This window comes from Strongylocentrotus purpuratus, unplaced genomic scaffold (assembly GCF_000002235.5).
Source record: "Strongylocentrotus purpuratus isolate Spur 01 unplaced genomic scaffold, Spur_5.0 spur5_scaffold_16, whole genome shotgun sequence".
Classification (NCBI taxonomy): Eukaryota; Metazoa; Echinodermata; class Echinoidea; order Camarodonta; family Strongylocentrotidae; genus Strongylocentrotus; species Strongylocentrotus purpuratus.
Genome location: NW_022145601.1, coordinates 31,997,339 through 32,012,971, shown reverse-complemented (window position 1 = coordinate 32,012,971; position 15,633 = coordinate 31,997,339). Strand labels below are relative to the sequence as shown.

General features: G+C 38.5%; 1 protein-coding gene across 1 annotated transcript; it reads right to left on the bottom strand.

The window, feature by feature from the left end:
- Window positions 1-665: 665 nt before the first annotated feature.
- On the bottom strand, window positions 666-15,019 carry LOC594805. Its single transcript, XM_030987280.1, has 10 exons — window positions 14,910-15,019; window positions 13,364-13,724; window positions 12,583-12,706; window positions 12,106-12,211; window positions 10,282-10,514; window positions 9,798-9,940; window positions 7,320-7,491; window positions 4,344-4,610; window positions 1,461-1,696; window positions 666-1,000 (listed from the first exon to the last, which is right to left on the bottom strand). The coding sequence occupies exons 2-10, from the start codon at window positions 13,709-13,711 to the stop codon at window positions 731-733; spliced, it is 1,899 nt and encodes a 632-aa protein (XP_030843140.1). The 5' UTR covers window positions 13,712-13,724; window positions 14,910-15,019; the 3' UTR covers window positions 666-730.
- Between the last annotated feature and the right edge of the window lie 614 nt (window positions 15,020-15,633).

The window sequence follows — 15,633 nt, the reverse complement described above, 5'->3', positions numbered from 1 at the left end:
TCAAGACTCTTTTGCATTGATGTAATATCCCCTTCCAATGTAGCGTTAATGTTTTAATTATACATGACTTGTGATTAGCAAATTTTCATTCAAAGTTATGTGCGTTAGATTTTGTACACAAACTGGGTTTTAAAAAATCCATTATTCTCGTAATTACGAGAATAATCTTTGTCTTGCTCATTATCATACACGATCACAACTGTTTTAAAAATACATGTATCAACTCAAGAGCAATTTCAAAACATCGTGTACGTCCTATTAAATCATGGGATTACGTCATTGGATATTCAAGAGGAGGCGCGAATGGCTATTGAAATTGCCTTAGGATTATTTTTTCGAAAGTATTTGCAACCGTGTTACCTTTTAAAGAGAAGGTTGAGTTCCGGGGGGAAAATAATCTGTGAGCTTTTTCATTGTTATTATGCAATAAACATTGTGGAAGAACATCAGAGAAAAAAATGTTCCCTGAAAAGCATGGCTCTTAAAATGCCTTCATATTGTGGGCCTCATTTCTATGCCACATGTTTGTATAGTCCCATATCCACCTTTCTGTGTACAGTGCTTGTTACTTTACCAAGACTGGGCCAAATTTCTTATCATTTTGATGATTCCAGAACCTTGAAGTACACACTAATATTTACATATATATGCTACATGATCAACTATTTCTGATCGATTCCACACCGTTTCTTTCACAATGCAATCGCATGACCAGAACTTAACTTTATCTTTAAACCCATTTATAAATCTTATTGGTACACTCGCTGTAATTCTCGTAAGGATTGGTCTCGTTTCGTCCGCCACTCTGAAAGATATAGAGTTCGCCATCGCGCTCAAAGGTTGTGAAGGACAAGACGTTGAATCCATCGACGGTCGTGTAGTCCACCCACATCGTATCAACCAGACGGAAGACTCGACACGCCACGGCCCAGTGATCGTCCTCCGTCGTAGAAAAGAATTTGCGTGCATTCTCACTCAACATGAACTTCTCACCGCCTCTCTGAAATTCAAGTGAGAGTGATCGAAGAATTATTTTGTTGTAGTATATACATGTACAAGAAATAGAACAATGAAAATTGTGCATATTGAGACAAAATTAAAATACATATAGAATAAAATTATTTTACAAAATCACATGTGTATTAGACCTACTAAGAATAGTGGATGCCGCGGTTTCATTTCTAAAGGATAAAATTACTAGGCGTACCAAGAAACTTGAGAAAGATTAAGCGATTTTTAATGCTTAAACAGTGGTTACAAAAACAATATCAGACATTTATATTTAAAAAGGTGCAATATGCATGAATATGACTGTGTGCCCCCGCCCAAGAGCGATAATCCGCTTTTTTGGGGGGTGGGGGGGGGGGGGGGGTTGGGCGGGGTTGTTTAATTGTTGCTTGTCAGAGTCTTAATTGGGAGGGGTGTTCCTTTTTTATTTTCGAAGAAATGGGAAAACCCACCTCGAATACATGAACCCCTATCGGGCAGCTGTCGACGAATGCAATAGTCTGGTGATCCTCAAATTCTTTCAAGCCGGCGTTCCATACATAGACCTCCGTGTTCTGGTCGCAGCTAGTGCCGTCATGATGGCGAGTCGCTACGAGGTAGTGCGATCCATCGTGCGAGTAGTAATGAAGATTCATGGGACCGGGGGCTGGCGAATCGGAGAAGACTTGGGTCTGGCTCCACGATGGCTCTGAAATGATGGAAATAGTATTCTGACATTAAAGATAAAGTTGAGTTCTGGAGGGCGTTTCACAAAACTTGTCATCAGTGACATTAATGACAGTTTTTGTTATGAGCTACTAAAATCCTTGCTTCTGATTGGTTAATCAGCAGATTGGTCAATGATTTTTGTCATTGAAAAAAGGCTTTGTGAGACGGGTCCCTGGTCATGCGATTGCATTGTAAAAGAAAAGACGTGGAATGGATCAGAAAAAGTTGATCATGTAGCATGTAAGTATTGGTGTGCACCGCAAGGTTCTGGAGTCATCAACATCATAATAAATTTGGCCCAGTCTTGGTAAAGTAACAAGCACTGTAGACAGAAAGATGTATATGGGACTACACTGTGTCGGGCCTACTTACCTTGATTTCCTTATCTTTCTATGCTTATTACTCAGCCAATATACATTTCTACCAACATTGTTTGGCAAATGACATTTATTTCTAATCTTAAACATTCAGTGTAAGTTTCGTTTGATTCTGTGAGAATTCATTTTCTTATTTTTTTTATATTTTTTTTACCAGAACTCAAGTTTGGCGTCAGGGGTGCCTTGGAGGGGTAAAGTCAACTGATGTGACCCCGGATGTGACCCTCGAGGACTCTCACACTCGGGTCCCCCTTTATATGATAACTGATTGGGGATGCACAGGTAAACCACTACATCGGCCCCCTTCTAACAGTTACTTTATTGGTATTATTGACCTAATCGAATTATATGCGTAGTGATTATAAACATAAGAAAAGTATTGAAGTATACTTTTCCGTTTCCTCTAAGCTTTCTGATGTTGTTTGCGATCTTGAAAATATTTCCTCAAAATTCATGAACATAATAAAAGAAAGAAAGAAAGAAGAGGAAAAAGAAGAAGAAGAAGAATAAGACGAAGAAGAAGAAGAAAAAATAAGAAGAAGAAGAAGACGAAGAAGAAGAAAAGGAAGAAGAAGCAGCAGAAGAAGGAGAAAAATAACCTTTTAAACTTTGACAAGGTTTGCCCGTCCAAAACGGTCAAACCAATGTCTATAGCATATAACCGGGGTGGATCTAAAATAACATTGGCCAAGGGTCCAAGGTTCACCCCCACCCCCGATATTAACTGTTAATGAGAACAAGAGTTGGAGGATCACATTGACCCTCTCCCGGCGGCGAATTTGCGATTCCCAAACCATTCAGCTTTGGGAGACTTTATGAGTAACGTGATTGGTCGAGAGAAGAAATAAATATTACTTCTTTTACTGCACGCTCGGGCTCGCTCACAGCTGACACAGACACGCAAACACTCACAATGTTAGTCTGCAAGCACAGACTTTAATTTGACACTTTACGAAAGATATCATGTCTGAGGGAAGTCTATCTACATGAAATGGCCTATTGTAGTCTCACGATTCAGACTCTGTATTTTGCACAGTTATGTGCCTGCAAACTACTCACATGCCTTAGAATTCTGCTACTGAAGGTGTGTATCAGTAACACATAGAGAGAGATAGGTCAGTGAGATGGGTCGAGATTAATTAATTTAATTTTGGAAACTTTCTCTAGTTTTACCATTTTAATCTGTTTGAGGATTTCTGAACTGGAAATTTTGTAATGCCTAATCCTTTTATCAAACTCTGATTATTAGAACAACTGCTGGGCCTCTCTGCAACCCCTTTTTCCCCTCAGACTCAAGCTCTCATTTATACAAAGACATCTAGACTAGTAAAGTTAGACTCGCCCCCCCCCCCTCTTCCCCCAATAAATAATGTTCCATTTTTTATTTTTTATCATAGGTCTATAGATCTAGGGTCTAGATCTAAAAAAATAAAAAAATAAAAAAATCATCCAATCGATATCTATATTTCATTAGAACATACTTGTATCTAACTCAAAAGATCTATCATCTACATCTACATGTAACTTGTGTTATTGTCTATGTTCAAACAATGCATGGCTAGGCTCAACAAAACACTCAGGACTGCACATACGCTATATGTTGTTAGGTACAATGCACTTCACACGCGAGCTAGCTACAGGCACACACAGGCCCACTGTTATCCATTGTTTATGTGCAAGCCCATTCATGCAAACATCATTCCAAAAGTCATAGACACGGATCTGATCATGGCGACTTTATAATAAAATAATTAAATACAGGGTCTAAATATCTACTTAGATCATAGAGATATAAGTATATATCTCTATGACTTAGATCTACATGCAGATTTGGAAAATCATTTTGAAGATTTGATGGTTCACTCTGACTTGGCCCCAGACACATTCGCACCGCCATGATGAGATGGCTCGCGTCGATGTGGGCGTGTCTTTATAACTTTTTTAACCAATCACGTTGCTCAAAATGTTTCCCATAGCTGAATGGTTTGGGAATCGCAAATTCGCCTCCCGGCGGGGTGGTGTTGGATTAAATATGAGCTACTATTATTTTGTTTCTAGCCCTTTAAACGCTTGCTTTGTTGCATTTGTTTTCAAGGCGGGAGATTTCTGCCCTGGGTTCCTATTAAAGTCAAACCTGCGTTATATTCAGTGCCCCCTGTCTACAAAGACCAATTTTCGTGTTTCCCTTGGGCGGTCGCTATAGACAGGTTTGACTGTTTATATGCCTAGAACCCCATCCATTGCTTTCACCTGTCATATAGATGCTATTTCGCCATGAAGCCCCGCAGTATTCTGAACTATCCCCCGCGCACTGCTGATTGCAGTCGCTGGCGCTGCCGTGCTCGTCATAGTTCTCGTCGCCGCAGAAACATTGTGATTGCGCCTGGAGTCCAGCGTAGGGGTAGCCACGATCTCGACAGAACGCGATGCACATCGTGACCGTCATCGAGTCCGAAGAAAAATTTTCACCGTCCAAAGCTCGGTTGGTTCCATCGATGTAACAACCGCGGTAGAGATCTGTAATTAAACACAAGATAATAAATACCGATAAATAAACTAGACAGACCATTAATCAAAATGAAATATCGGTCTTATATTTTAACAATGTTAAATCTGAGATACACGGCCCTACGTGTTATCAGTGTCTTTGACATGGTGTAATATTGAAGCCCTAAAAAAATTGCGCTCCAAAATGATCAAGAAGTGCCTCAAAAAAGTAAAAATCTTTGAGTGACCGGTTTTACCACACTTTAAAAAAGAATTTGTTCATTGGTAATTTTTACGTATTTTCTCCATGTAGAATTTACTTGAAAACATTAGTTTTGCCACTTACGCACTAAATTTAAGTCTTGCTAACTCAAACTTTTAATGTAGTAGAACATACGTGGAATATTTAAGTAAAATCAAATACATAAGAACTTTAACCAATTTCAGCTTGTATTAATTTAGTAATTTTAACTCAAAATCAGAAGTTATACGTATTACTCAAACAATTTATGTTGATTATTCTTATCTTTTTAAAGTAAGGACCGATGCAGTGCGTAATAGAAATATTTACATAATTTATGAATATTCATTAAAGGTAAAGACCAGTTATGGTCATGCGAATGCATTGTGAAAGAAACGTTGTGGAATCGATCAGAAAAGGTTGATCATCTAGCATCTAGCATCTGCAAGGTTCTGGAATCATCAAAATGATAAGAAATTTGGCCCATTCTTCGTAAAGTTACAAGCACTATACACAGAAAGATGTATATGGGACTACCCTATATCTCTCACAGACCATGAGAGAAACAAATTTACCAAATATATGAATTAGTAGGCGGTTTCCCGGCAATTTTTTTTATCAGCATGTATTAGTCAAAACATATTCTTTCACATGATTGGTAATGAGAGCTTCCATTTCATTTTTTGAAATTGGGGCGTTTCCAATACTGGTCTTTACCTTTAAGACCAAATTAAACTCTTTTTTTAAATAAAACAATTCTTTTTTGTGGTTGAATGAAAATTTAAGGACTTTAAAACATTTACTAATTCATTTAACATGGCTAAGCAAAGACAAGACAATTTTTAATTGTTACCCAGTTAAAAACAAATCAAAACTTGATATTTCAGGAAATTGTCAACCAATTTTCCTTTTAAGATGCTACGATCAAGTATATATAAAATTTGGAGCCTTTCAATTATGTGTCGAATTGAAGCGTATGTAATAGTTTGTGATGGTGGTAGATATATATATATATATATATATATATATATATATATACGGTTAAATCTTAAATAGAAGTAGTGTTAGTGATTAGTGGATGTTACTTGTTAGATTAGATGGGTACCAAATCGTGCAATATGTAATCCTATCATAGCTTTTTTTTAATTATCTAAAATGATTACAATACTTAAATTATTTACGTTAATGTAACTCGATTTAACTGAGTAAAAATTTATTCAGCAAAATAAGTAAATTCTACTTAAGATGCCGTAGGTAATATTTACTTAATAAAAATAAGGCAATTCTTTTCCTCAATTTTATTGAGTTATTTCGACTATTATTTTGTTTACAGTGCATACTCGTTTCCCCCCAATAGACTGTAGTGTTATGAAAACCGTTTGTAATTCCATTCATAAATATCTTGATAATCAGACAGGCGATCGGCTTGTAAAAATCATGGGGTTCCTGACTGACCTAAAGGTTAATAATTATCATTGCAGCATGAGCTAAATCTAGGACTTTGTTTCAGGATCAGAGACAAAGTTACCGGATCCTTCCCATTCGCAGGCCCAAAAAATGAAAAGGTTAAATTCCAACGGCATTTGAAAGATAATACTAATTTAGAACTTCCCTAAAAAAAAAAAGCTTTAAAATGTCATTAAAATGGCATGGTGGCTCAATGGTTAGAGCGTCCGCCTCATGAACGGGAGGTCGTGGGTTCGATCCCCGGCCGAGTCATACCAAAGACTTATTATAACAATGGGACCTTCTGCCTTCTAGCTAGGCGCTCAGCATATTAGATTGGAGAAGGGTAATAGTAACATGTTATGTTATGCAGGGCCCGCTGGGAGAGCAGTTTCATAACTGAAGTGGCTACCCTGGGTAAATAAAACGTTATTATTATTATTATTATTATCATTATTATTTATTAGTGTGAAAATAACGACTATTAGTTGTCGAATCGACTTAAGAGCTATAGAGCCAGTAAGTAATAGTCGGATTTTCAGACCATTGTACCGAATAGTCGTACGTTTTATGCTGCGCAAAGATTCAATCAGTTTAATTTTGGCCATGACAAGAAGTGGGTTATTGATGTCATACCTGATTGATGTAGACAAATGCTCATGTACCCTTTACAGCTCAGAAAAAAGCCAGTCAGTCACTTTATAGTGTCTGACTGTGAAGTCTAGCAAGTAAACGGGTTTCCTTGCATAATTTGAATATTAGGACACTGCTAACGTTTAAATTTCACAGATAGGACATACATGACATATTCATAATTCCTGCAAAGTTCTGCAAAATTTGATGTTGGCTGCAAAAGGGACATAGTATCTTTAAAGCAAGACGTCCAACAACAAAAAATGACAATGACTTCTCGTTTATCTTTTAAAAAAAATGCTTCTTGATAACTCAAAAACCTGTTTGATTGAATTGGGCTTTTCCCCCTCTCATGTACTCATGTTTGCTTGTATTCATGTATTTTCTCAATGTTAACGATGATGAATGCATAGACTTACCATACGAGTCCGAACGTTCCCATACTTCGGCTGCAGTCGTAAAACCCGAACTATCTCGCCAATTCGGTATACCGACATAAACCGTTCCTTCCATCTCGAACATGTCTGGTATGAACACCCCCGTCGTAGCTATGGTCTCCACTTCCACAAAGCGCTCGTAACGGGGGTACCACTGTTAACAAACAAAAAACACAAAACAATCATATAAATCCATAGGGTAGTATTCTCGAAAGCGGACTAACTTTAGTCCATGGTTTAATCCACCGACTAAGTATGGAATGCCAAGTGTCCATATGAATATACTTTTGAATAATTTGATATGTCCCTAAATTACCATGATAACTTCATTATATCATAGTTATATTGTTGTTTATTTAATATGTTATTACATTTTATTTTAATTTAGTGACAGATTAAATTATTCAAAAACATATTCATATGGACACTTGGCATTCCATAGTTAGTCGTTGGATTAAACCATGGACTAAAGTTAGTCCGCTTTCGAGAATACCACCCATAGTGGTTCATTAATTTGACTCTCGCAATGTTAAGGTTAAGAATTCAATCTAAGCCCGGCACTAACGTCCTTTGACAAGATATTAATCCACATTTAATTTTTGTATAAATAATCTGTAGATACATGTATCTATGACTTTTTAACCTGGTATATCCTCTTCATAATTATATTTGGAGTGTAGAAATTGTGCTACGGTATTACTCAACATGTATACTTCTACTGTCAAGTTTATTTTTTGATAATGATATATTTATTTTTGCCAAGTGTGTGCTAAGAACAGGGGCCAGACTCGACTAGCACATGTGCTATTATTTGGCTCCTTTTCATCACCTTCTATATTCTATGAGAAAAGGCATATGTCTAGCATATCAATACTTTGTTAGGTTTTTCTTTAATATGATCTATAATATTCATTTATGAACATGTACCATTCACGATGTATTCAAATGTTTAATCACTGATGTTATTGATGATGAATAAATAAAATAAAATCAAATTTACAACTCTCCACCCAGGTGTATTTGGGTACCTGGAAATCGGCTAGGTTAAAGGTAATACAAAGTTTTGGGAAATTTTGAAAATTGGGTGGACAATGATTCTTTACAATTTTTATATATTTGGATGCCCCTGTGGGTGTATTATAAGCACTAGAAAATTTAGCCCCTGAAACACTTTTGTTTTCGAGTAAAATTGAATATAAAAATTTACCGGTGCTCCCGGTAAATTTTGATAAATTTCAAATGGCGCCTACGGCCGTACGATGGTAGCTGCGACCATGAAATTCTCAGAATAAGTAGTTGTGATATATAATTTCCAAACGGGAATAGCTAATCGGTCGATTTCGGTAAAGAAAAATTGTTTTATAGCTTAATTAATATCTTGACCTTGAGAGGGAGCTATACAACATAAAGAGTTTATTATCTACAATTTCATAACTTTAGACTCGATTTCAACCGCGACAACGATCAATGAGTATTGTAGGATCGCATATGTTTCCAATATGTTCATTTGAACCGAATACATGACCCCATACCAAAACTTTGTATTACCTTTAAGTTGCATGTAATTGTAATCAAAATAATACTAAATATTGATGCTTGCTAATTATAATTCGTGACAAATTACAGGTCGCCCAGGAAGATGCTGATGATGTATTGATATTTTTCGTATGGGAAATTATAACTTTTTGATCTTCTTTGAACTCACGTACTATTGCAGGGGCGGATCCCAGAACCTTTAAAAAGAGGGGGCACAAATTCAATATTTTTTCCGACAAGGAAAAAAAAAAAAGGCTTCTCATCACCTCAAGGGGGAGCACATACTAGGAGTTTGGTATCAAAATGTGCCACGTTTCAAGGGAGGGGTTACAGGATGGACGTGCACCCCTCCCGACATCCGCCCGTTCACTATACTGTCTGCGTCTTATTTCCTGCGTCTTATTTTTTTCGTACCACAGCGAGCCCAGATTGAGCTCACGAAGGAAACCTGCGCGTGCGCACATGGAAACCGGTAATGTTGTTAATAGGATTGAAATAATTAGGCAAACTCACATTTCAGCAACCCATCGTTAGCTCAATCGGTATAGATAGCGTAATAAATCGTTGGATATGAGGGTTCGAGTCTCTTAGTATTTTTTTTCCTTTATAAATAGTGAGGCAAAGCAATAAATAATCAAAGACTAATTGTTTGTGACTTCTTTGCAAGCTTTCGTAGCTTGTTATGTATGTAAATGAGTTCATACTGGAATCTGGGCTCGCTGTGGTACTAAAAAATAACATAGGCCCGAATTCACAAAGGAGGTTCGTCGACATATTCGTGCGTCATTATGACGCGTTTTGACGCGTTTTTACCACGTTTGTAAAAAACGCGTCATAACGCGTCATAAATTATGACGTAGATAAACCTAGGTTTGTCGACAAACCTCCTTTGTGAATTCGGGCTATACTGTCTATGAAATTCACCTTGAAGACCGGGGATTCTTGGCTGTACGTGGATGGCGCATAATAGAAAGCCAGGAAAAGATAGAACCCACCATCTGAGGACCTGACGCTAGCTGGTGCTAAACATCCTTTGGTAGCAATGGTCTGATGGACAGTGAATGAATCTGAACGGGGGGGGGGGGGGGGGGGGGGAAGAAAAAGATTTCATAAAATATTCCAGAAAGAAGCATCAGTCATTATTTTGTCAGATCGTGGGATATTGCTAGTATTTTTTTGATAAATGTTGAAATAAAAATATCGTACGGGAGATATTTCACAGAATCAACAAAAACAAAACAACAACATAACAAACACACACACACACACAAACACACACACAAAAAAAGACAAAAACAAGGAAAGAAAGAAAGAAAGAAAGAAAGGAAGGAAGAAAGAACGGAACATATCGAGGAAGAAGAAGAAAAGAAATAAAAATAAAAACAAAACACCAGGACACAATACTTACCGGAACTATTATCGTAGACCCACAAAAAGGAATCGGTGTCTTGTGTCCCGCCCCATGCCTTGTAGTTACATAAGAACAAGTACTGTTTCCCAGTGAGCTGAAAATCAGCCATGAAGTAACCCATCCCTAACCCAGCTAGAGTCTGCATCGGTTCATACTGTTCCGTGGTGTAATCATAACGAAGAATTACTTGATCAGCCTGGGCGGAATTTCCCGAAGGATCCATTGTGTTTCTGTAAGATCAAGATTGTCAAATAAACTGCATGAGTCATTTGTGCCTGGGAGGGACAAAATGAGATGTAGGCCCGGGGGGGGGGGGGGGGGCGTTTCGCAAAACTTGTCATCAGTGACAAATTACAATTTGTGTTATAAGCTACTGAAATCCTTGCTTCTGATTGGTTATCAACAGATTTGTCACTGATTTTTGTGTTTTTTTGTCATTGAAAAAAAACTTTGTGAAACGCCCCCCCTCCCCCAGGTCTCTCCTCCCAGCATTACTTTCATCAATGATTGCGGTGCGCTGGTGTAGCACTTCGTTGCACTCCATCACACTACCTTGTCCAGAAACTGGCCGGTTCTTATACTTAATCTCTATAATACTCCCTACACATGCTGTAAGCCGCCGAAGATGGCGTTATAAAAATAAAATTGAACTCGTACGCCTAGCCTAAGATTTTTTTTTCTTCCACGGGCGTAGAAGTGCAGGGATCACGTCATCTTCGGTTTTCAGGATGTAGGGGGAGATCGCGTTTCAGGGGCGGATCTAGGGGAGGGGGGTTTCGGCTGTTTAACCCCCCCCCCCCCCCCTTGAGCGGCCAAGTGAAAAAAAAAAACTATAAAAAAAAGGGGGGAAAAGAAGAAAAAAGGAAAAAAAAAAAAAGAAAAGGAAAACAGTAAAATGGCGCGATTTTTGGAAAATCCTCAGGATCCGCCACTGGGTCCACCCCCCCCTCCTTGGCAAAAAAACTTGATCCGCCCCTGCGTTTATAGAAATTATTAAAACTCGAATCTGACAGATTGTGGACTACACACTATTAATTATTGGACAGTGCAGTAGTTTCTTTACGCAAGTAGGTTCGCCAACCACGATATATTTTGCATTTCTTTGCTCAAATTTGCTAATTTTGTAAATCCTGAATACAATTTTCATCGAAAATGCAGAGTCCACCGACCTCTTCCCCAAATTGTATACCAGGGACCCGTTTCACAAAGCCTTTTTTCAATGACAAATGACAAAAGTCAGTGACAAATCTGCTGATAACCAATCAGAAGCAAGGATGTCAGTAGCTTATAACAAAAACTGTCATTTGTCACTGATGACAAGTTTTGTGAAACGCTCCCCTGTATCTGTAAAACGAAAGCCAGAGTCGGTTTGGGGTTTGTTTCGCTTTAGAGTCGGTTAGGGGTACGTTCGGAGACGGTTTGGGTTGGTTTGGAATCGTTTTAGAGTCGGTTTTGGGTAGGTATAGAGTCGGTTCGGAGTCGGTTTGGCGGTGTGACTGAGGTATAACCCTATGCAGTTAATTAGCGGATATGCCAGCCATAATGGCCTAGAAAATAAAAAAAATGCTACAATAAATCTTTACAAAGGTTAATGATAACATGTCTACTTGCTACATTATATTTGAATATGTTGAGCCTAAAGATATGGTCACAAAGGTTCGTACGAACGCATCGTTCGTACGAATCTCCCTGCTTTTTCATTGTCTTCCCGAATTTCCATTGTCTGAAAATCGTTCGGATGGCGTTCGTAGCAGTTCATAATGGCATTTGTGACCGAGGCTTTAGACTAAATGAACACTGTCTTGTGAGAAGAAAACTTACAGAGATGAAATTGCCAGGAAATGCATGTTGTTGAAAGTGAATCCGACGCCATCTCTCCCTCGATCAGAAATGATTTCTTCTACCAAACGAGGCTCGTTTATGTAAGCTTTGAGACAAATATGAACAAAAAACACAGTATTTTCCAAAAAGATAGTTTTGATTTTCAAATAGATAGATTGTTCCTTCTCTTTTTCTCTCTCCCATCTGTTTTTTTAAACATCTTTCCCCCCTCTCACATTCCCATTTCCTATGGTCTCTCTGTCAATCTCTCCTCTTATCCTCTCTCACATAAATATTTTATTATCACTCTATCATTCTCTCTCACTCTCTTTCACTTTCTCTCACTTTCTCTCACTAACTCACTCTCTATTTATATCTCCCCTTTCTCCCTCTCCTCTCTCTTTAAATGTTTCTTCTTCTCTCTCTCTCTCTCTCTCTCTCCCCTCTCTCTCTCTCCCTCTGTCTCTCCTCCCTTACCCGTTTGGCAGAACTCTTCTCTGTACCCCTCTGTGCACTCGCAATAGTAGCCCCTCTCGGAGCAATCCATCCTACAGGCTGCCCCGTTCTCACACCGGTGGTGCTTACATGATCCCATGTAGTGCTAAATCCAACCCCAAATATAAAAATAGTGAGTAAGAAATAACAACAAATGATTAGACAATAGAAAATAAAGAAGAAGATATAAATACAAATGGTAAAACATAGCCTAGCCCAGGCGCGTACGCAGGATTTTTTCAAGGGGGGGGGGGGTTTAACATTTATAAATCAGGCCGAAAATTTCGCAACGACTCAGCCAGCCGCTGAATATTTTTTTTCCGAAGGGGGGGGGGGGTTTACACACAGAAAATTACCAAAGGGGGGGGGGGGGTTAACCCCCCCCCCCCTGTGTACGCGCCTGCTACAGCCCTACACTTTCAAAATTACAGCAAGGAAGTATTTAGGATAACAAGAAAGCACTCTGAAAAGTAAGATGATTTTACAAAGGACAACAACAAGAAAATACAGCGAAAAGGGTAAAAAGCTGAACGAGAACTAGTACTACAATTAAAAAATCAAACAAAGGCAATATTGGCATGAAGAAGAAGGGGGGTTGGCACGAAAAACGCTGAATGTAGATTGTAGAAGAGAACGACATTATAATTTTACATTTGTATAATAAAGCGCTCCACTAAAAAGAAATGGTTGAAGCACGGAGGGATTTATGGGGGTGGATGGGGGAGGAGGGGGGGGGGGGGGGGGTGGGAGGGGGATGACCTACCGGTTTCGAGGTTTTCGTATCCACCGTGTCGTAGTAGATGTAATCTGATGACGTCACCAAGAACCCGGGTCCTGTCTCTCTGTCGTAGTCGTAAAGCTGACAGGACTCGAGCCGCTTAGAGTATCCATAGCTCATGCAGCCGTGATCGTCTCGGCATCGTCTCGAGCAGTCGAAGACGGTGACGTTGACCTCCTCGCTGTATGGGATCTCCATGGCCGTGTCGGCGATGGCGTAAAAATGCGCCGACTTGCCGCTTTTCTTGGGGCACTCGATGCGCTGAAGCTGCCCCCATGAGACGGGGAGGAGGAGAGCCAGGAGGCAGAGGAGGAGGGCGCCGCGAAGAGGCATGCTCGTGAGATTTCTATAGGGTTTCGTTGACAATAAGACAATTGGATGGTGATGATAAGAAAGATCATGTTGATGACGACGATGAGATGGTGATGGCAACGATAACGACGATGATGGGGTTAAACAAAATGTTTGTGATGGTGCATGATGATTGTAATGAGGATGGTAAACTGAGACAGAATGAGAGAGAGAGAGAGAGAGAGAGAGAGAGATAGAGAGAGCGAGAGAGAGGGGGTGGAGAAATAGAGGTTGATGTCCATTCAAAGCAGATTGTAATTTAATTCAGAAATCGATGTTTCGAGGATGATGGGTGTGTGATTACCTATTCAAATGTAATGATTATAAAGCCGCTGAAATCAGTGTAGACGATAAGTGAATTGTAATTCTCTAGATTTGGAGTATTAATCACATAAAGTAGGATAACATTCTTATGATTGTACAATAACCTTTTAACATAAGAAAAACAAATCTTTGCCGAATGGTACCGATCTGTTTCACGAATAATTATGCAAACATTTGACAAATATGATATAATATCTGTTTGTTTTGTTAAAGGTAATACAAAGTTTTGAGAAATTTTGAAAAATTGGGTGAATAGTGATTCTTTACAATTTTGATATTTTGGATGCCCCTGTGGATGTATTATAAGGACTCGAAAATTTAGCTCCTAAAACACTTCTGCTTTTGAGAAAAATTGAATATAAAAATTTACCGGTGCTCCCGGTAAATTTTAAATAGCGCCTACGGCCGTACAATGGTAGCTTCGACCATGAGAATCTCAAAATATGTAGTTGGGATATATAATTTCCAAACGGGAAAAGCTAATCGGTCGATTTTAGTCGAGAAACATTGTTTTATAGCTTAATTAATATCTTGACCTTGAGAGGGAGCTATACAACATAAAGAGTTTATTATTTACAATATCATAACTTTAGACTAGATTTCAACCACGACAGCGATCACTGAATATTGTAGGATCGCATATGCTTCCAATATGTTCATTTGAATCAAATTCATGGCCCTATACCAAAACTTTGTATTACCTTTAAGTTGCATGTAATTGTAATCAAAATAATACTAAATATTGATGATTGCTAATTATAATTCATGACAAAACTAGAATGGATAATGTGCACAAGAAATCTTAAACAAGTGTAAGTCAGGCTACCTTAACACCGTACTTGATGTAAGAACTCACCTTTTAGAAGACGTCTTGCGATTCGGATTAAAAATATAAAATATCAAGAATCAACGTGGGAGGTCATCCACGGCCCAAGATGGAATATTATCATCCAGATCCAGAATAAAAATCTACTTTAAAGCAGATCAGGAGTTGAGGCTATTTTCCATCATGGCCTCCTGCACGCTCACGTCACAAGTTTGTTTGATGTTTGGTATACATACTCGTAGAAATGTAGTACGCATTCGTGGTATTGATTTCATTTGGTTGTGCTATTCTAAAGACTCAAAAGTTGCATCAGTCTAGAGCCCTTCTTATCGACTTTCCTTTTCTCTCATTATTGATTAAGATGATTTGTGGGCCGAACACAGTGCTCCACTCTCACTTGGTATTGGTATAAAGGGAATGAACGGGGAGGGTGTCTATTTAGGGAGGGGCAGGCGAAGGTGAGAAAGTTGACATCGAAAATCGATGAAAATTCTACCTTTAGTTGTATAAAATAATATTGATCTTCCCTCGGAAATGGATCTGGAAAACTCCCTCTGTTGTCGAATATCTTCGCAAGTTCGCATTTGCACCAGTTTTTTTTCTTCATTAATATTGTTATCATTTAAGCCATGTGTCATTTGTCACTTTTTTTTCTTCACTCCACGGTGTTAAATTTTAAGTTCTCCCTTTCCTTCCCGCCCTTTATTAACCTCAGTCACGTGTTCTTCTTCCCTCTTTATAACACTATTTTGTT